At 37.8% G+C, this 21,327-nt stretch overlaps 1 protein-coding gene across 1 annotated transcript in view; it reads right to left on the bottom strand.

Moving 5' to 3' along the window:
* Positions 1–1,146: 1,146 nt before the first annotated feature.
* MAN2B2 (mannosidase alpha class 2B member 2) overlaps positions 1,147–21,327 on the bottom strand; it is a gene marked incomplete at its 3' end in the record, with an annotated part of 33,066 nt that continues 12,885 nt past the window's right edge. The window contains exons 5-19 of the mRNA XM_081999505.1: positions 20,817–20,932; positions 19,635–19,812; positions 16,298–16,496; positions 12,759–12,949; positions 11,727–11,913; positions 10,723–10,856; positions 8,343–8,599; positions 6,172–6,363; positions 4,972–5,224; positions 4,748–4,858; positions 4,441–4,633; positions 3,627–3,779; positions 3,129–3,241; positions 2,126–2,243; positions 1,147–1,241 (exon numbers count right to left, since the gene is read on the bottom strand). Of these exons, the coding sequence (XP_081855631.1) occupies positions 1,147–1,241; positions 2,126–2,243; positions 3,129–3,241; positions 3,627–3,779; positions 4,441–4,633; positions 4,748–4,858; positions 4,972–5,224; positions 6,172–6,363; positions 8,343–8,599; positions 10,723–10,856; positions 11,727–11,913; positions 12,759–12,949; positions 16,298–16,496; positions 19,635–19,812; positions 20,817–20,932 (2,490 nt within the window). The remainder of the gene's footprint in view (positions 1,242–2,125; positions 2,244–3,128; positions 3,242–3,626; positions 3,780–4,440; positions 4,634–4,747; positions 4,859–4,971; positions 5,225–6,171; positions 6,364–8,342; positions 8,600–10,722; positions 10,857–11,726; positions 11,914–12,758; positions 12,950–16,297; positions 16,497–19,634; positions 19,813–20,816; positions 20,933–21,327) is intronic.

The raw sequence follows: 21,327 nt of genomic DNA, 5'->3' as shown, positions 1-21,327 counted from the left end.
ACTTGATATTCATCTCAGCTATGTGCATTTTATATATTACTTATATGGTGAATAAGTAAAATAAGTAGAGAAGCCCAATGGCATATGAACAGAATCAGATCCTACAGCTCCACCCATTGATTAGAGCTAAGAATAAAAATAGAAAACCACAACTTTTCTTTTGGACATAAATAGATACCAGCTATTAGGAAAGCTGTCCAAGTTTCCTTCTGCTGCTGCTCAATCAGGTCTGCTTAGAACTTGCACTTACTGCCTGTTTAACCCTAAACACAGTCCTCCATAGTTAGCTTCAACTTGATGCTAATGAAACGTACATTTTCTTCTACCACTGTGCATGTCCTTTGAGCCTGAGAAGTATGAAAGTTCACAGTGTCATAAGAATGGTGTTCCTGATTCAGGTTATGTGAGCAGTTAGTTACTGGTCATATGACAATACACCACCTGTCAACAAGACTAGCTTCAGTTTACCCAGAACACAAGACTGAACATCCAGGACTGGGATACTGTGAAGCAAAGACAACCAGATCTGCACCTTAAGAGACACAATTTAAATGAACTAGTGAAAAGGAATACAAACAGCACATTCAATTTCAGTTTACACCAAAGCAGAAGCTTGGCAGTTGTTGCCCAAAAGACAGGGTAGCTGAAACACGACAGGCATACCTCCTCGCATGTTGAAAGGGAACGTCATTTGGCAAATCTCTATTCTGCGGTTTGGAAGCCATCTCCTCTAACAGTAAAAACCCTAAGAAAATACTCTTGAGATCACCGCTAATTAGAAAGACAATTCAGGACTGTAGGAGTAATACGACTATGTCAGTGCTCCACAGAGGAGCATCACAGAAGCAATCACTTTAAAACCACCCGCAGCAAGTGCAAAAATGTTCAATATGCTTGCACTGCCATATCGAGGTCATTTCTGTATTTTTGAATTGAACATGTTTCAGAAAAAAAATGAGTTGTAAATAATTAATCAACAAAAATACCCACAAGTCAGGCCAACAGTTTAATTAAATTTAGAGTTTATTCCAAAATGACTATTCCTTTTATTAATGGCAATAGAATGATTTTCAAGATCATCACTCATGTCTTGAAACAAAAATTGGAAGCTATTACATATTCCCTCCTGAAATACAATGTCAAACTTCATTGACCTTGAAAGTATACAAAGAAAGTCCTTATTTCCTTTGGGTGAACAGTTACTATACAGTTTTCTGAGGTCTCTGTACTGTTGGAGAATCCTGTAAAACACAAAAATGGTGCTAATTTATTCAAGAAGAAGCTTTATTCAAATGTACATAATATTCTATGTCAACAGTTTTAACTCATACATTCCTTTAAAGCTCACGTTTGAGCAGATTCTTCACCTTAAAGCTGTAAGTATCATGGAGCCCAAGATGCACCCATTCATAATATTAAAATATACAACAATCAATCTACTTTTCACACATTGACTCACACAGAAAATGTGAACGACTCCCCAGTCATGAACATTTTCTTCATAATGAGTAAGCAGCAAACAAGTTCCTAGCTGCAGGTCAAGCAGAGCTCTAAATGCTCACCTAGCCCAGCTCAAAACCTCTGCAAGCTTTTTACAAGGCACATACATGTATGTAAGTGACAGTAAGGACAATGTCCAAGCAACTAACAGGAATGAGAAATGAAATTGGGTCACCCACAGCATTTGACGTGTCAGCCCTAACTTGAATCATATCCACACAGTCCTTTAAGCTGATTACAGTGGGGATTTTTAACTGCAGCTGTTTTTCTGCAGCACAGTCTTAACCTTAGATTAACAACTCATCATCACCTAACGAAATCAATCTGTGTCACAAGAGTGAATTCATAAAGTAGCCATTTCTATCTGGACAAAGATGACCTCAAAAAGATTTCAAGCTTTTTAATTCTTCTAGGCAAAACAAGCCATCAGAGAAATACAGCAGACTAGTCCTTGCAGGGAATCTTTGCTAAATGTTACTGCTTGCAGGCTCTGCCAGATACTAGGTCTGTCACACAGAAGAACAATACATTTTTAATCCTGCAAATATTTTTCCATTTTTAATTAGACCATTCATCAAACTTCAACAGTCAACAATACAGGCACCAACCACCTTATTCCACCTACCTTTGCTTGGATATTGTGCAGTCTTCCACTTCCACCGCTTCAAAGTATTTACATCCCAGGTGCCTGTGAGTGATCGCTCTTCCACTAGCATCACTGATCCTAATCCCTTTAGCAAAGACTGGGAGTAAAGAAAACATAAGGAATCAAACACAGTTTATTGAAAATAGCATCACACTCACCAGGCTAGTACACAGTTAGACCAGAGTAGAACCTTCATCTCTAGGACTGATCTGTTAAGCAGAGCAGTAGAGACTTTAAAAATCTGCTAGGTCATGAAACATAAGGCAACTACCGATTCACCAGGCTTCAAACTAAGCAGCTGAGCTGCTGAGAGCTTCCTCTATGTTGTAGCAAAGCTCAAAGCCTACTAACCTCTCCATTCAAGAGCTGAAGCTCACGCTGCACTTCTAAAAACAAAACAGAGAACCCTACACCTTTTTCTCCATGTTTCTGTCATAACAATCAAAATTTCACATTTAAAAATAGTAAATCCCAGCCATGTATTATAAAATAATCTACTTCTATATGAAAGATCAAATAGACAAGAAACTGAAAGTACACAGTACGTGATGGAGGTGCCCAAAGTTTCAACAATTCATTTATTTATAGAAATAAACTATAGAGGAAAAATTGTTTCCTTTAATCCTGTCCACATTTCATAAACTACAGGTACAACTTGCAATAACTAAAGAAACAGCAAAACAGACTGTCACTCTCTGTGCTGGTTAAGGTACTGGCAGGAAGCATTATACAACAAAAAGCCCAACAGAACCAGTCCTACAGATCTTCATAATGATCTTCATGCTGTGCCTATGGCAACTTCATCTGAAGTAATGTCTTCTTTGTTGCAAAGCTGAGTAAAAATAAAACCTGCTTCCCTCTGAGGTTAAAGTTATACTAGTATTTTCATATCCATCTTCTGTGGAGTCTCTAGTGCACAGGATGTTTCATTCCAGAACCAAAAGAGCTCAAGTGGTATTCTGTCTCTAAGGATTAAATTTACCTTCAGATTTATCATCACAGGTTGAGACAGCACAGGATCCTCTCCAGCTTCATACAAGTGTCTAATTCTTAGCAGAACACGACTGAAGTCTGCATCACCTTGCTTCTGTTTACCTTTAAGAGAAAACAAAGTGTGAACATTTTCTTTCTTTAAAAAGTTGAAAAACCTGGTTTTATTTATTTTTTTGTTAGCTTACACTCTCATAATTCGAACTTAATTCCCATTTTTTTAAATTACCAAGAGGACTAACAGCAAGAAATACCCAGCTCCCACTGTTGACAGAAGTGACACTAACAGGCATTATGAACTCATGCAGAAGAAATACTGTTTGAGTAGGGCAATTAACTTTCTTGAGAGAGGAACCTAACACTTATAACACAGTAACAATTTAACACTTATTTTAACACTTTCAAAATAAATAAAAGTACTAGCCATAGAAGATAGGAAAGAAAGCCAGCTTTAAGTGTAACAGCCAGACACCCTTTTGAAAGCACGTACCCATGCGGATGCTGTGGACCTGCTCTGCATGATTAGAGCTGTAACTCCACCCTGGAATGCTCAGAGTCTGGAGATGAAGATTAGGTGGGACAGTTACAGGTGAACTGTGGACTGAATTCTCCTGAAGTTGTCTGGGTGGCTTTGGTTTATCTCCTCCATGCAAAGTGAAACAAAGCAAGCATCAAACATCCATCACACACACAAGCCTGGCTAGTGAACTGTGGAAGGGTAAAGAGATTTTTGGTTTTTCTGCCAAGGCAGATGCAAAGCAGATGCTACATTTTGTCCTCCAAGGCTTCCTGAGATACAAAGCAGAAAGCAGCATGATTTTAACTGCTGGAGAAGTATATTAGAGCTTTCCATAAAGCAAATTTCACTGCAGCTTGAAGTTGCTATTCCACAACCAGGCTTCAGTTTCAGTTAAAAAGTCAAGCAAATATTTTTAAAAGAATGACACAAAAATGGTCATTAAAGACTCAGCATCCAGGAAGTTGGTATATGGCACACTAGCTACTTTGCGCTAATTCCCTGTGTGGACATGTTGTTCTCATTAGATGCTTTAAAATTTATTCTCGTCTGAAAGTAGAGATAATTACATAACAAGAGAAACATTTCATACACTTGGACAACATCCATGTTTGAAATTAATGTAAAGTCATTAGCAGGCTCTAAATTTGCCTCCGAACTCACTGTATACTAACTTTGCCACACAGGAGGCTTGCAGTCTGCATTTACAAATTTAACAGCATAAATCAGAGCAAAATAAATAAGCCATTCAGATGCTAAAGATAGCGCAGGAGACTGAATGAGTTACCTGATAGTGCTCCAAACATTACTACTGGCCTGTGTTCTAACACCAGTCCACTTGTCCGATACAAAATATTGGTAACAGCCTTGGTACCTAAAATAAGCCAAATCACAGGGCGAACCACTGAAGAGTCATTCAAAGTGAGATTGTAATTCAGGTCCCACTGAAGGTTGTTCCATAGTCTCCTGTGAAGCATCACCTGTATTGGGGAAAGGTAAATGTCACAACAGTCATCAGCCATCAAGCTTTACTTATATTATCAGCATCCATGAAATTACACTCTCATAGAAAAATAAATATTTTTGTATGTTACCTCCACTTGTCCATTTCCTTGACTTGAGACACCATGAGCTCTTTCTGCAAGCAGCATCAGCCTTGTGGTATCATCTTCAATGTAGGCAGTCTGGACCATAGGGTAATAGTTCTGAAAACATACAGTAAATCATGCAGTGATAATATTAACTTAGGTAACAGTAATGGAGAATGAAGATAAGACACAACTGACTTTGGTAGACCTTTATTACACTTTATGCCTACCCGAGCCACTGTGTTATTCACATATGCCTTGAATGGTCTTTTCTGAATCTGATATCCATTGCTGTCAGTGTAGAGTAGCTGCCTGGTGTTCAAATTTGTGCTTGTTCTTAGAACTGCTTCACGATTTAATTCCAAAGGCCCAACACTGTATTCTTGCTCTATCCTGTGGCAAAGCAACTTCCCATCGTAGCCTTCTGGTACTGTATACATCCTGGTATATACTGCATATATGTAATCCTGAGCAGTAATATTACTATAGAAATGAGAGGAAAGATATGCAAAGTTTATAAATTGGACCACTCGATTGGTTATATCAAGACTTTTAAATCATTCATGATGTCATCCTACACACAGGCAACTTTCTTGCCTGTTTTCTATATATTTAATGTACATGTACAATTATTTTTAATTTCAATTTAATTTTAAAATGTACAGATATTCAGCTGGAGTAAATAATACCCTACAACTTTCTTTGGTGTTACAAGTTTAAAGAGGTTCATTTGATTAGAGAGGTTCTGTTTTTCCTCAAAATTAATAAAAAATTTAAAAATAATTATGACTCCCTACGCAACACATTTACATTCTCCAGAATACATGTATTTTTTCAATCTGGGCAACATTAATTTTGATACAAGAATTCCACTGTTTTCCAAAGGTCCTTCTCAACTACAATCCTTGTACAATGCCATGTAAAGCAAAAGGCTTCAATCAAATAACCAGATTCAAAAGAGGGTGAAGGGGTTATAGACTAATGTAATTTTAACACAGAAAAGTAGCTAGTTCATCAGGGAGCTTAGTGTCCTTGTGTAGGATCCATTTCTCCATTGTCTAATTCACTTGTAAGGAAGATATTCACAGTTATAAAAATTAACCATTATGTCCAAATTCCACTCACGTAATATGTTAGCTGCAATTTTCATTGAATTGTATGGAACCAGGATCCTAGCAGAAGCTGCACTATAAAGCAGATAACACAGAAGATAACTCTGAACAATCTTCACCTCCCTCCCTGCAGCAATGTGTGCTATTTATGAGGTGCTTCCTCAGCACTACATTTAGCAGACACATGCTAGTTCTTTTGTCTAAATCCTAAACAGTGCACAGAGCTCAGTGTTTAGGAGTAACTATACAGGATTAAGCTCATACATGTTTACAAAGAATTAAACATTCCAGTGAAGTGAAGCTGTAATGGTGGTGTACCTGTAGAAATACTGCCGTATCTCTGTCATCAAGTTTGCGGAAACCACTTCCAATCCCACTGCTTTTGCTACTGGAACAGCTGAAGCATTTGGAGCAAATAAGTAGTTATCTGAAATGGGTCCTTCCACCACATCTCCATTCACATGGTACTCAAGGAACTCCTGGGTCAACTGGACAGTCTGGTTAGTCTCTCTGTGAGTCCACAGAAGACGAAAAATTACATTACTTACAAACATATTTTGTACGTAACAGATGCAAAGCTGAACTGCAACAGGAATGAGGCTGGGAATATAAGAAAAAAATAAATGTTTCCTGAAAGTGAATAACTGATTTTATAAGATTTAGAAAATGACAACAGCAGAGAATTAAAGTGCTTCCCATCAAGACATCTGTCAGTGGGTAAATAAATGGATGTAATTTTATACTTTTGTAAACCAGAAATATCTTAAGACAGAAACAACATCTACATTAGCTCATTGTTTTGATGTGAGAGTTGCTATGGGATCAAAAACCACCCATTGCACAAAAATTAGATACACTGCATCATATTTAATGAATAATCAGGTTCATTTAACTAACTTTGCAGCTAGGTAAATAAGCATGATGCAAATTTCCATATTTAACACTGGCAACAAATATAATGGCAACTGGATAGCAAAATTTACACTTGCTCAGTACCTACTTTGTCTCCTTCTTTCTCCCCTGAGGCTTACAGTTTAGCTATTCATGACTCTGTATCACAGCCTTTGGAAAATCATATGAAGGCAATTTAGGATGTTATTGCGGTCAGCTACCTGCTCGGCTCCTCTTTTGGAGCCTTGCTGGCAAAACAGGAAAAAATCACTTAGTCTGGCATATAAATTTAAGCTGCCAACCATTTTAGCTAGTGTTAATACAGTGACCTACAAACTGTAATGACTGAGGAGCAAAACATATCTAAGTCTTATCTACTACTCCTGTTATAGGGCATTTCCAGTGCAGGGGCAGGACCTAGAAGTTCTAACTGTTGCAGCTTCACAGTTGAAGATCCCCATTTTCTTAACCTTTCCTCCCATTCTGACCTACTGCCTCACTCTTCCCCATTACCCCAAAGCAAACTTCCCAAAATGGAAACATTCTGAGCTTGCCTGAAGGCTTTTGAAGAAAGTGAATATCCCATTTTTCCTACATGCTGAATTCCAGCTCTTGCTGCCTGCCAGAACAGGATGGAGAAGAATAGGATTTGAATTCAGATTTTTGTTCTTCCTCACTGTATTTCTTATTATATTCCTCATGGAGTCTGGAAACAGTTAGGATCACTAACTGTTAGGATCGCAACAGTTAGATGCACTTCGAGGAAGTATTTACTCCAGGGCTCTTAGTTAAGGCACATCTATAGGTTTAAAGCTGATTTTAACCACACCAGACAACAAGTTCTTGTTCTAGGACACAGGATTATGAACCAAAACACAAAGGTGAAAGAGGTCTAGTAGTCACTAAGCCAATGCCAAAGGGGTAAAATCTTCCATCAGTACATAGCTGACAATCTGAGTCCTGAGCAGGCAAAAAGCAGCACAGCTCCACTGAAGCTGAAGGAATTGGGCCAATTCACATCAGACAGGAAAGACAACCTGTAAACTCCAGATCCCAACCTGATCTTGATTTTCTTCCATTTTATTTGCCTGATTAAATAGAATTCCCTTAGTTAAATGTTTCCTTTTAAAAAGTTTTGTAGTTTCCTACCATAGACACAGTGATACGGGACTTGCAGAACACTACTGACTAGTAAGAGAAAGCTCTTGCTTTATCATTCAAGGCTTATTGTATAGCCATTGTGTATGAGCTTACTTATTTATTTTTAATACAAACACACATTCATAACCCTCTTTAATTCTAAAGTACAATGAGATTCTGCTAATCTACTAGTTAATACTGTGATATGTCATCTTAGACTGATTGCATGGTTAGGGCAACAACACTACAGAAACAGTATGGAATCACACCCAGGCCAGTGTTGATGTTTCTTGTAGAAAGGAGGACATGTGAACTGGAGATAAAAAAAAGTGTAATTGTAAAGAACATTTTGTTAGTTAAATCTCAGAATTAAGGCACATGATACAGTCCTTGGATGTATTTTTACAAAGGGTTTTACAGAATCTGAAACATTATTAAAAACAAACAGACAATCTCACCTGTCTGTAATGCTGTGCATTAGATTTGTGTTTTGGTCAAGCAAGACCTGGTAGCAGTTGTTAACCACAGGAAGCAACTGTTGACTTTGTTGATATGCACCAGTTACATCTTTTCGCTTGTACTTCACTGATCTTCCAATAAATGCAGACTGCTTACCATTCAAGGGTTTAACATTGTATTTTCTGTAGCTCAGACCACTTACTGCAACTAGAATATAGAGATCATAGGCAGACTGGGACTCCGCTGAGCTTTGAACCTGTATGTTAACATACACAACAATGATCCATTACAGAAAATTAATTAGCAAGGCAACTATCTTCATGTCTTGTAAACTCTAAATGACAAAAATTAACTACCACTTTAAAAATAAGTTTCTAAATATGCCATTCTTATAATTCTCAATTATAATGTAGATCTGTGCTGCTTTTAATTGGGAGTTTGGTGAACCTGGATTAAGCTTAGTCTTTCTGTGAAAGAAGGAGGGTCACTAAGCAAATTACAAAAGTTAGATCTTATTTTAATGTGAACATGGAATCACAGATCTTGATTTAAGATTGCATTGTGAAATGTCTATATGAGCAGAAATAATAACAAATTAAACTAATCAAATGACGGAAAAGAGACTGAAACATAAGGGAGGTGACTAGTGCAAGTATAAGAAAACTTGTAGCAAGAGGAGGAAGCACCCAGATGTGCTCTCACCTTAAGCAAGGTACACGGAGAGGGAGGTAGAAGCATGTGGCATACTTTTGAACAGTAAACAGAACACCAGTGTTACTCAATATCAAAATACTTTAAACAAGTTTTTAATCATCTTTCAGTTACATGTATCCTGCCCATTAATGTTATATAATTTTGTACTACTGGTTTGGGGCAAGAAAATGGGGATAGAGAAATATTGTACAGATTACACGGACAAAGAGGTTAGTGATGACTACCCAGAAATTAAAGCGAGTTGTCTGTACCTTCACACTGTGGACTGGCATATGTTCAGTTGCTCACACTGCAAACCTCCTAACCTCAGTGGTATCAACAGGGCCTACTCTCATTCTCTCCCTTCAGCATACAACTCACGCATGCGGTGCAGAAGGTGGCAGAGCCCTTGCCAAGCCACAATTCCTCTCAGCCACACACTCACATCAGGGTTCTGAGCTAATGATTTCTTACTCTCAAAAGGAATGAGTGTGTGATATGAATGTACTTTTGACCGGTACATACTGGAAGGAAAAGACCCCAAACCACATTCTCATTTCTAGTAAAGAGCTTTCACTTAGCCTCAAGTGACTATCCACATGCTTATATGTGTAACTTCTAGCAAAAGACAGTACAGACCAACTCTGGAACAGAGAACTTTGTCTTTTGAAAATAAAGAATGACAGCTTGACTTCAGGGCATTCTAAATCCTGAAATAAATGCTTTAAATACATGTCAATCCCCTCCTTGTATCTTACAAGGCTAAAGCAATTCAGATAGTGGGACTTCTGGGAGGTAAGTGGCTGACAGGTAAGCATGACCATGTGCTAACCCAAGAGACTGATGGTTTCCAGATAAAGGCAGTATGGTCTTACACCATCATCATGGATATATGCAGGAACAGGAGATAGCTGTTGTGTATCATTACCTGACTACAATGTGCCTTGATGCACAGTGATAGTTATAAGCCACAGATAACAGAAACTCTGTCCAGCTGGCAGAACTTGCTGAGCTATCTGGCACCTCAGGGACAGAGGGGAGCATCTGGAATAGTGTCATGCCTCTTCAGGCCTTATGTGCAGCAAGCATTTCTACAGGTTTATCAAGCCATTCATGATGACGCATCTACAGCAATTGCTCCTGAGAAAGGCTAGTGCTAGCTTTCACTTGAGGCCACTTTTTTCTCTTCCAGGGACAGCTGGCCTTATCTTGGAGCTTGGCTATGACAGAATATGTCATACGGCAGCTGACTGTCCCCAGTTTCATTTGGGCTTGTAAATAAGACATACATTTCTTAAATCTCTTCTCCTCCCCAAGGCAATCTGTCAATTGCACAAACAGAACTGTCAATTGTAGTGCAGGCCTTCAACCAAAAAGGCTTTATGGAAACTGTTTATTATAGGAAGAAAAGCAAAATAAGCAGGCATGCAAAAGACAAACCAAACACACTAGAAGAGCAGGAAGCCCTTTTGGACATTAAGACAAAAGAATTCTAGTTAAGAGAACAAGCAAGTTCAAACAAACAAACAAAAAAAATCACTTGAAGGAGGACTAGGAAAATCCCAGTCTGAACTAATACTTGTTTTCACTGTAATACTGTATATTACCACACTTTGACAGGAGGTAGGATCAAGTCAGTGAAAACTGACAACTGAAAGAAAAGCAACAGAAACAAAGTTGAAGTACCTGTGCTGGTACAGAATGTCCCAGTTCATCATATACACTCATTGCCAAGTGGCTGACAGAAACCGTGACAAAGGTAGTGATGTTCCATGCCAGTGGATTATAGACAACAACATATTGGTCAACATCTGTAGCACCTTTGTGCACACAAACAAAGCTACCAGTCACTAAAATGGTGTATTTTTAAAATGTGATATTAAAAAGTATTTGAGAAATCTAATTACAACCATCTCACAAAATTTTAACATAAAACTCTGCAGTAAAACTTCCTAATTGAAAAAAGGAAAACATTTTATAGTACTTCATAAAACCCTATTCTGCTTCATTCTCCTATTCTTTACCCAATAAAAAGACTGTGTACTCAGAAAATGACACCTGAGTTGAATGTAAATCCATTTAGTGAAAATAAGCAGCTTACCATAACCCGTTGGCATGCAGTATTAACTTTATCAGAGTTCTACAGAAGGTCAAATGAGAAGCCTAATCTAAAAACAACCCTGTAAAAAGCCAAATCAGTCTGTTGCACAGCCCACGGCACTACTTACATTTGACAGTTTAAAAAGTTTCCCAAGTGAAGGTAAAGGGAATGTACAGTCTTTAGAATAGGTCCCTTAAAAATTCCTTTACATTTTTTACACAAGCTGGCAGTACACTATAGCAAGAACATTTCTTAACTGTGACTGTCTTCTTACAGTGTAATCTTATGTTGCATAGTAAGATTAGTTTAGTAATTACTCTGATAGCACCTCTTCCTCCCCTCTGTTATATAGTTGAGGTCTGAACTCTACCTAATATCAGTTTAAAGTCCTGGTTTCAGATGCTTGAGATCTGAGAGCTCATAAATTCATCTGAGTTTCCCTCAGGTATTAGCAGGTCTCGTAAGGCAAACAGGATTTTCCAGCTGTGGTTCACAGAACTTAGGTGCTACATAGTATGTTGTTTTGGAAGAAAACATGATAGCGTTCATAAGTTATCCCGAAAATTGGAAAAGCTGTGTTAAAGAGTACCTGGTATTCCTGAGTCTTTACTGTAAACAGAAGAATAGACCTCTCCATTCTTCTTTGCGTTGTTCATGTCAAAGATTATGGAAGCCATTAGCTTCTTTACATTGAACATTCCGTACATCAAGTTATTCATGTACATGTCCTTCACCTTGGGAGACTCTGTGCCTGTTATACCATCGTGATGCTGGACCTTATGTTTAAGAGAAATTTAAAAGGTCACAATGCATGAGGATGACAACTTTAGTTTTGCATTTGTATTAATGTGGTCTATTAACCTTCAGACGTATAAAACTTAAAATAATAACGTATTACAGCTATTTTCATAGACTCACATTTTTCTTATTCCAAATTCCCATATATAGAATGAAGTGGTCAAAGATGTACACAGATTTCCCTCTACACATTTTCCCCTTTTAATATTTAGGAATTACTGAAGTTACATACTTAGAAGAAAAAAATACAAGTTAGAAAACCAAGAATGCAGCAAAAATACTGTAACAAGACAGGTTTTTAATTTCCTACTAAGAACTGGTCAATAACTTAGCTCACAAAATACTTATTACCAGCAAAAGCACTGAGGCCTGTCAATGGTATAAGGCTGATCACTGAACTACTGAACTTTGAAGAAACAGATCTGTCCTTCCTCTTCCAACTTGCGGAAGTAGAGATTATCAGTAGTTTTCAATTAGTTCAGTTTTTGTTTATTTTATTTTTAAAAACTATTTTGTAAATAATAAAACTAACATTAGGAAAAGAAATTTCAGGTGCAAAGTTTGAAACCACATACTCTTTTACTGGCTGAAGAAAACGTTTGCCAGTAACCATGACTTGAATACATGGCTAAGGGGATGAAGTCATGTTTCAAGACAGTTTTTTTAAAAATTACCTTTTTTTTACTTATGACTTGCTAAAGGGGAAAGTTATTTCTAAAAACATAAAAGCAACCTCAAGATACTCCAGCTGAAATGCTTAAGCAAAGCTTTGCCTTTGGACAATAAACATTTTCATTCAAATTAAAAAATAAATCAATCTTACCTCTGAAACGGCCCATCTAAGGCTCTGAAGTTGCTTTAAGGCTCCACACTTACAAATAGAACTTCCTGGGTCTTTCTGGACATACTGTGTGAAAAAGGACTCTCCAGCATAAAGCAGTGAACTTGCTCTCCTTGCAATTCCTTTTAATGTGCTCCGAGAAGTATAAAACCCAGTCCACGCTTGAAATGGCTCTGTTAAGAGTTGAACAGATCCAATACATGTCAAAATACTATTTCAGTTATCACTTATTTGTTATTTATTAGACTACTACTGTACAGCTTCTTACATGAAATCTGCTGTGGGTTTACACATCGGCCATCAAATGGTTTTGTAGAGCTTATGACTATTCCATTTGATGGATAGTTTAATTCCATCTAATGGAATAGTCATAAACCCTACAAAAAAACACAGCCATAAATGTGCACTTCGGAAAACTACAATCTTTCCTACAGGCTTACTAACATGAGTGTTGAAACAAAGCCATTATCAACTAAGTTAGCCTGTGTTTGCAGAATTTCTTCTTTGTGGATCTGCAAAAAACAACTCTAAAAGTTCCACTGAAGCATATTTTATTACTCACTAATAAAGACAGTGGATTATAATCCTCAGTTACTGCTTGATACGAACTCTATTTCTCCCATTCCAGTCAAAGGGATTTTTCTTATATTTCATTTCCTCAAAATGGAGTAGAAACAGTCATGTGATAACATGACACCAAACTACTGCAGCACTTCAAAAGACATCAAAAGATGCCCTCAAGTGGTCAGCGGAAAGTATTTCAACAGTTAATTTGTGCTAGTATGTTCCAGTATCCCATAAACTAGGAAAACAAGTATTTGTTTTTAAAATCTCCAAATCCCTACTTGGTGGGCTTTTGTTGTTTGTTTTTGGGGGATTTTTTTTAAATATAAAATTTTAAAATAGTTTTTCCAGAGAGAAGTTGTAGAAAGTGCTTTATAAAGTGCATACATGCAACTGTAATAATCTGCTATCAGCCTAGGATCAAAGGCAACAATTACAAAATAGGACCTTTTGCTGAAAAACTCCAGGACAAATTCTTCTTGGCCTGAAAAATGCTAGAAGTTCAAACAGAATTAATTCCATTTCATTTTTCAAGGATTCAAGCAGAAGTCTCACATATATGCATACTAGCGCAATATAATGAATGTAGAGTAGAAAAAGGAAATACTTATTTGGAACTTAAAACTTGAGCTTCCAAGGCAGATGTCAGAAGTGACACTGATCCCAATAAGTGACTCATAATAAAACAGCATAGAAAGAATGGGAGGGGATTAATCATCAAGAAGCAAAATAGTATGTGGGAGAAAGTGCACTCAAATCTGTACTGTGATTGCAAGGCACAGTAAGCCGTTTGAGGAATAAATTGCATCCATGTGTGGGCACCCACCTGGAACATTGAAGGTGCTGCTATTATGCAAGCTAAAGGCAATTGACTACTGCCTGTAAATTATGCCAAAAGACACAGGTAAGAGCCCAGATGTAAAAAGATATTAGCACTTAAAACTGGCAGTGCATTTATCAGCAAGTTGTTAGACATGACATGATCCCTAGAGGGAGGTGAGTAAGGGATCAGTCTATGCAGTGATTCACAGGAAGCAATAGTTATTTTTATTACTTTAAAAGTTAACCGACACGTTAAAGAATATTGGATGTATAAGCTAAATTTGGGTTGTAATAGTCTGAGATATACATCCACAGTGCCAAAAAATGTGATGAAGTAGTAGTAGCTACAATTCTATAGAAAGGTATTTTAATACCAATGATATTTTAATGATAATCCAGGCAATGAAACAAATTAATGAGTTTAGAAATGGAGAAGTTAGCTGCGTCTTCTCTCTGCATACTTCAATGAGGCCTAAAACAGTAAACTTAATGGGAAAAAGGATTAAAGGTATGTTGGGTATGGCATGCCTTCTTTCATATATTCTCAGCACTTTTTGCTTCTCCTTGAAAAGCTAAGGCAGTGCAGTAAGTAAGAAGCAAGCAAGCAACAAGCAGCTGCAATGAATGTGTCACATCATACTATGAAATTTCAGAAATAGTCGGTATTTTTACTTTTTGAGACTTCAGTTATAATACAGTTTTTTTTTCCTCCCAGAACTTAAAACTGTTTTCATTAATGAAAAAGACAAGACTCTCTCCTAGAGCTACCTAGAGCTTTAGGGATTCATCTACATCAGTGTTTTGTTTGGCCCAGGAACATGCTTTTAAAGTGAATCTACCAGTCGTCCTTACCTAGTATGCTCTGCTTTATATAAAACATTGGGTTCAGTGCTCACAAAATGGTATGTAACAAGCATTAATGGGCATTCAGTCCGTATGACCAGATTATATCCAGTTTTCCTGGAATTACGTAGAGTGTGGACATCAAACCCTTAGCATCAACTGTTTCACTCTGACCACCTCTATTCCACTGTACTAACAAAGAAGTATCCTAAAAGCTTTCAGATTGCCTTGGTCCCTTGGTTACCTGCCTCACTTCTTCAGACATTCAGAGATTACTTGATGTCGAGTTTCCCAGCTCTGCTCTAATCTATGCATAATCCAGTTCTTTTAAACAGTAACAATAGTACATGTCTTTATATGGCCACACATCTCTTTCTAGGTATCTTTCAGTTTATCAGTTTCTTGGATCCTGGAGCACTCTGTCCTTACTACAGTCATTTTTGCAGAAGAGGAGGAGAGGCGTAACATGCATATCTAATACTGCAGATTACCTAAGAGACTACAGGTTATTTGTGCATGCTACTGTGTGGGAGGCACAGAAAAGAATTACTTCCCAGTTAAATGTCCAAACATGAAACAAACAGTCAAAATCTATATTTGAAGCAGAATGAGTTCTAGTATCTCAGCTTTAGAGAGTTCAGACAGGACCCCTCCAATGTCACAAGAGACTTCTTGTATTAGTTGTGTTGGTACCCTTCTGCGAAGCACCTCTCTTATCACTGCTGTCTGCTAACCAGTTTGCAGTGTGTTACATACTTTGCAGTCTTTTTCCTTCATCCATCCAATGAAATATCTTACTGAATTTCAGCCAGGCCTAGGCCTACAGGCTTATCTCATTGCTCAGTGTTTTCACTGTTACAGAACCTGATTAGTGCAGTATCCATACATTTCTTCAGGTGATTAAAAAATTCGCATGACATTACACACATGAATACATCTTGTGCTTAGCTTTCATTTGCACTCTATTGTTACTCAAAGACAGCAAAACAAAAACCTCAAGTTAGATTTTTTGCCAAATTTGCCTATTCTGTACTCTTTCTTTCAGGGTCTCTTCCTCCACCCATTGCTTCCAACAGCTCCAAAAAATATTCCAGCCACTGCTTTACCATCTTTATTACACCAGTAAGTTGGATCAGCTTGTCTATTTGATGACACCTGGTAGTGTAAATAAGCGTTACAAGGAGATGGTAGTTTTCCTCTTAAATTTATTTCTCATTTTCTCAATTTCCCTTTATTAAAATTTTAAATACCTACATTTGAGGCAGATGTTATGCAGTTGTGAGCTTAATTACCTGTTGAATATGGAAGAAAGTCTTGAGCGTCACGAATTTCCCATGTAAGATTTCTGCTATAAACTGCTTGGAAGTAATCACCAACAGTAGCATACTGGACAGTCACTCCAAACTCATCAGAGTGCTTGTTAATATAATCCAACAACAGGTCCATGTTGGAGTACTGAACAGAGGCATTAAAGAACTGTTTGTCACAGCCCTGAAATTCCAAAAACAGAACAGCCAAATGACTTTGGGTCGTGTAATTTAGTAGGATCTTTTTTAACACTAGTCTATGTCAAAGTGGTATTTCTTTTGGTCTTGACTGCCCATATAGAAGTTACTTGTTACAAAATGTCAAGAATGGGTAGGGTTACTTGCACAGATCAGCTGATAACCTACCACCATTACAGATAGGGAGAAGTGTGTTGACACACCGTATTGTGCAAGAGCATGAACTTTTGTGGTAGCAATTGGAAAATGCATGCATACAAGCCTGGAAAGACGACCTTGGTTTCTTTTCATGCTGCATTTCTCCCACTTAGCAGAAAACAAGTAAGTTCTTATTTTCTGCTCTTAAGAATGCTAACAGCTTTAGAAAGTGCTGAGGGCATGATGTGAAACAAAACTATCTGGACAGAGATCCCTGTAGTACAAATGTCACACAATGTGTTACTGTTGTGATGGGGCATCAGCAGACTATAGTACTTCTGATGCTCATCCAAATAGTTAAGAGAGGTGATACACTGTGTATTAAAACCTCTTTTTTGAGCATGTTTGCACAACTTCTGCCATCTGTTGAAGGTGTCTCAATACAGACTATCTGCATGTAAAAACTTCTAAAAAAAAGACATAACTAATCACGCCACTGTTCAACTACAACAGCTGAACAGGAAAATGAGAGTCAGTCAGCCATGGCACCATGTGCATTCTTACAGTATCAGTATTACAGTATAGGCATCGTTCTAAAGCACAACAACATTCCCCACATAAAAAGGTCTGATTGAGGCATTCCAACACTGACACCAGCTTAATGCATCTTCATCTCCCTGTGCTTGAGACAGAAACATTTCACAAATCAATCCTGATCTCCTTTTCAAAATAAAGATGCTCTCAGCAATTTGCCTTCAAAGCTTAGCAGATGCTTGAAGAAATGGCCATGGAGGCTATATTTTCTTTGCAATCCCATATTCCACCCCAACCTTTACCTGGTGAGCTCATGGAATTTAACCTGATAAGCTCAGCCCATTCAACTCATGAATGAGTTGAACCTGATGAGTTCAGTTGAACTCAGAGGTGGTAACTCTCCCTTCTCTTTACCAGATATGACTGCCACCCCCATCCCTTCCTCATTTACTAGGTTTCATGTAAGGTCACTGTCACATCCTTTATGAATCCTAGCACACACGTCTGTCCCTCAGACAGGGTAAGTCACTGATCAGAAGTGGAAATTCCACTTCCAAAACAGAAAAGTTCTTCTGAGATACCCTGAGATCTTCTGCATGCGTATAGCAGAAACAACTTCAAACTAGAATGAGCTACTAAAAAATATCAAACTAAATACTGCAGAGTACAGCAGTCAGTGCAAGCCAGACTTCCTCATGTAGACTCCAGTTAAATTCGTGGGGAAGAAGCAATATGTTTACCAGGCAAAACTACCTCATATTTATAGAGCACTACTTTCAAATCCTGATCCAAGATGACTTCCTCATAAAAAGTAAACACTTTGCACCACAGGAGGGGATGTGCTGGGCTGGTAGACCCCACTTACACTGACACAGAACATAGTATCTGAGGAGCACTGTAGCTCTGTAGAACAAGGATATCCAGGAGAACCTGCTGTAGTTAGCCATCACATCTGCTCGCTATCTGAACAGGATACATACATTCCTGTACAGTTAGTTCAACCACACAGGCCAAAAAAGGTCTCAAGGATCAGTTCCAGTCCCTAAGACAATTTCATACCCCGTCCTACATCTGCTGCTGTGGCCTCTAGAGAGGCAGGTTTGAACTTCTATGCTGCCCCACAGCCCAATGCCTCCTCCTGCACAACTAGGTGCTTCAGATCATGAATGAACACTTCTTTGTCCATATAACTCATCACAAAAGTGCCAATAGCCTAGATGTGAGGTCTGACTTGAAATGGGGAGGTGTGTATTTCCTGATTTTTTAACTGAAAAAGAAATATTCAGATACTCCAAACTATTTGTAATCACAAAAAAATAGCTAAGCTTAGCTATAGAGGTATCCATATATCTATTTCTCTCTACTACTTTACATAGCAGTATGAATGAGTTACAAACTTTTACTACTTTGTTTAAAGCTCCTTATCACAAGCACACAAATCAGAAGTCAGAGACTGAAATTTTCTTACGTTACTGTAAAACTGCAGGTTTGGATCTAGACATTTGGAATTTATCCAAAACTCCCCCCTCCCCATTCCAGCATAACTTTCACTAGAGACTACTACAGAGTATTATATCCCACTTCTCCCCTCAACCTCTAAAAAAAAAAAAAAAAAAAAAAAAATTTCAACAGAAGCAATAGTGTCACAAACACAGCAGAAAAACAAATCAGTGACTCAAAGCTGCATCAGTCAGAAAACGTTTGTTCTCTTTGCAACAACATATACTGTGGTCAAATAGCCACCTTAGGAACACACATCATCTTTTAATATTGTAATTATGAGATCTACAGCATTCATCAAAATTCAAAACCACACCTAATTCAGTTTAGGCAAAGTTATTCTTTTCTAAGGACTTAAAAATAGTGAGAGCATATAGTGCTATGTGTATGTGTAGGATGTAATTAACACAGTGTGTTGCTGAAAAAAAGTGTTTGGATGACCAAGCTGGGATATGCTTATGTTTTTAACTAAAACACAAAGACTGTATAAGAAAATGATTACACATCAGTTAGAAAAGACCTTGACTACCTAATGTGTAATACATTTTCTTGTAACACTATCATGTTTGTTAACACAGAATTCTGTTGTGCTAAGCAGTTATGTAAAAAGATCATTTAAATAGACAAAATAAGGACAGGAAAAAAAGGAAGCAATATTGCAATATATAGTTTCACAAGAGGTGATCTTTACAATTTTGTCACATTTCTTTCCATATTGGAAAGTGGGGTGGCAGACTTGGTAGACATCTACCAGACTGTACAAAGAAGTGCTAGTTTTTAAAAATCATTACTAATCAGACATTTGGACCCCACTTACTAGAAAAACGCTTTACCAACACATGGTTTGTACTTGCATTTTTGCAGTACATACTGTAGCAAAGCACCATCTACCTACTGTCCACACTGTAGGTGTACTTGCCACTTCTAAAGCAAATGCTCATCATGCACTTACCCATGGCCACAAAACATCACTTGTTCGGAACCAGGCTGCTCTCTCCTTAATGTTGGCCACCATGGTTTGTGCATACAGATGGATGTTAGTATCTGTAACAGGCAGACTCATGTTTGGATAAACACCATCTTTTGGTGGATCTGGGAAAGCTGCAACTCCATTCCAATAAAATCCTGATCTAAGTAGAAGGAGAAAGCAATAGGCTATAAACAGAATTTATTCAACTGGGAAAAACACATCAAAAGGTGCTGGAATGAAATGCAGACATGCAGGGAATAAGAAGCAAAAAAAAATTCAGTTTATAATCATTGCTAGTATTTAGGTTTTAGTATTTATTTGTGGGTGGAGGTAGGGGGAAGGTTGTCCAGTTTTCTCTTCACACCACGCAACTTTCCAAGTCTCTGCTGTTTGCTGACATAGAACAAAAGTTATCGGACAAAACAGCAAGCTTTGTAACAATGAAGATGTGACCCCAAGTAGACTTCGTTTACAAAGAGTATTTTACTGTATAAGCCAATGAGCAAAATAAAGTCTTCAAAAGCTCTCAGATTTTCTTCACAAAGTACATGGAAAATTTTAGTCGCTTTAGTTTATACAGAGATAATATACACACATCTCAGCCCAATATAATGCTGAAAATCTCCCATAAAAAAATCAATTAGCAATAGCCAAGTCCATACTGAGCTTCCTGGAGTTTTTAAATCTTAACTTTTCAGGATGAGAAACAAAAACCCAGTCCTGCTTTGGACATTTTCTGTTTACAGCAATTGATTTGTTACACATTTTTAGTCTTTCTTTTTTTTATATAAGGACTGACATGATACATATATTTGTAGATAAAAGCAGTACCTGTGTTCCCAGCCTCATGGTGCTAGAAAACATTATTTTTAAAGTCTGTCAATATTTTCAAGTATTTTTAATGCCTGTCAGTGGTAAGTGTCAATTTTGAGCATTCAGTTGTTAGGCACTGAGCAAACTTCATGTATTGTGGTGGGTAGCTGGAGGTGCTTAATAATCCTGTCTCAGATCTACGGAGTCTAGACATCTCCTTGACCTACCGCAGGTCAGGAGAAAGCAGTAGAATACTGTTAAAAGAAAACAGTCAAAGAAAATGCTGAAACTCCAACAATATAAACTCTCAGAATTGATCAATCTTTCTGCATATTTGGGAAATCTTCATACCTGTTTGAAAAAGGTAGCTGCGATGGGGTACAGTAGCTGTATTGATCCATAACATGGGTGAAGATCTCCTGTCTTCCAGATAAGGAAGGAGAGCCCTGCCATACAAACTGAAGCTTCTGGAAAGCAAAAAAGGTATGAAACCATTATCCTTGATGACAAGTGCAGAAATACCATCATTAACAACTTAAGACTTCAGAGTGCCCATCTTCCTTTCCACCACCTGTAATACTTTAAGGGCTTTTACTTAAGATCAGCCAATGATACTGCAAGCAAGGTCACATACTATATATAGGAGGCTATGGTGTTGCCTCTTTGTATTCAAATTGATGGAGGAGAGGAGGCAGCACACTGCCAGCATACTGCCAAAATCCAGGTGTAAGCCTAGCTTATCACAGGCATTACACCTCACTTGTTTCAGTGGAAGTTGAACACCTCTAAGCTAGAAAAGACCCAGATGTAGTCCGGATTGCAACGTAGTCAGTGGGAATCAATGTTTAATCAACTGAAACAG

The sequence above is a fragment of the Phaethon aethereus genome (genome assembly GCF_964289735.1).
Source record: "Phaethon aethereus genome assembly, chromosome: 4".
Classification (NCBI taxonomy): domain Eukaryota; kingdom Metazoa; phylum Chordata; class Aves; order Phaethontiformes; family Phaethontidae; genus Phaethon; species Phaethon aethereus.
This window is presented reverse-complemented; position numbering and strand designations above follow the sequence as displayed.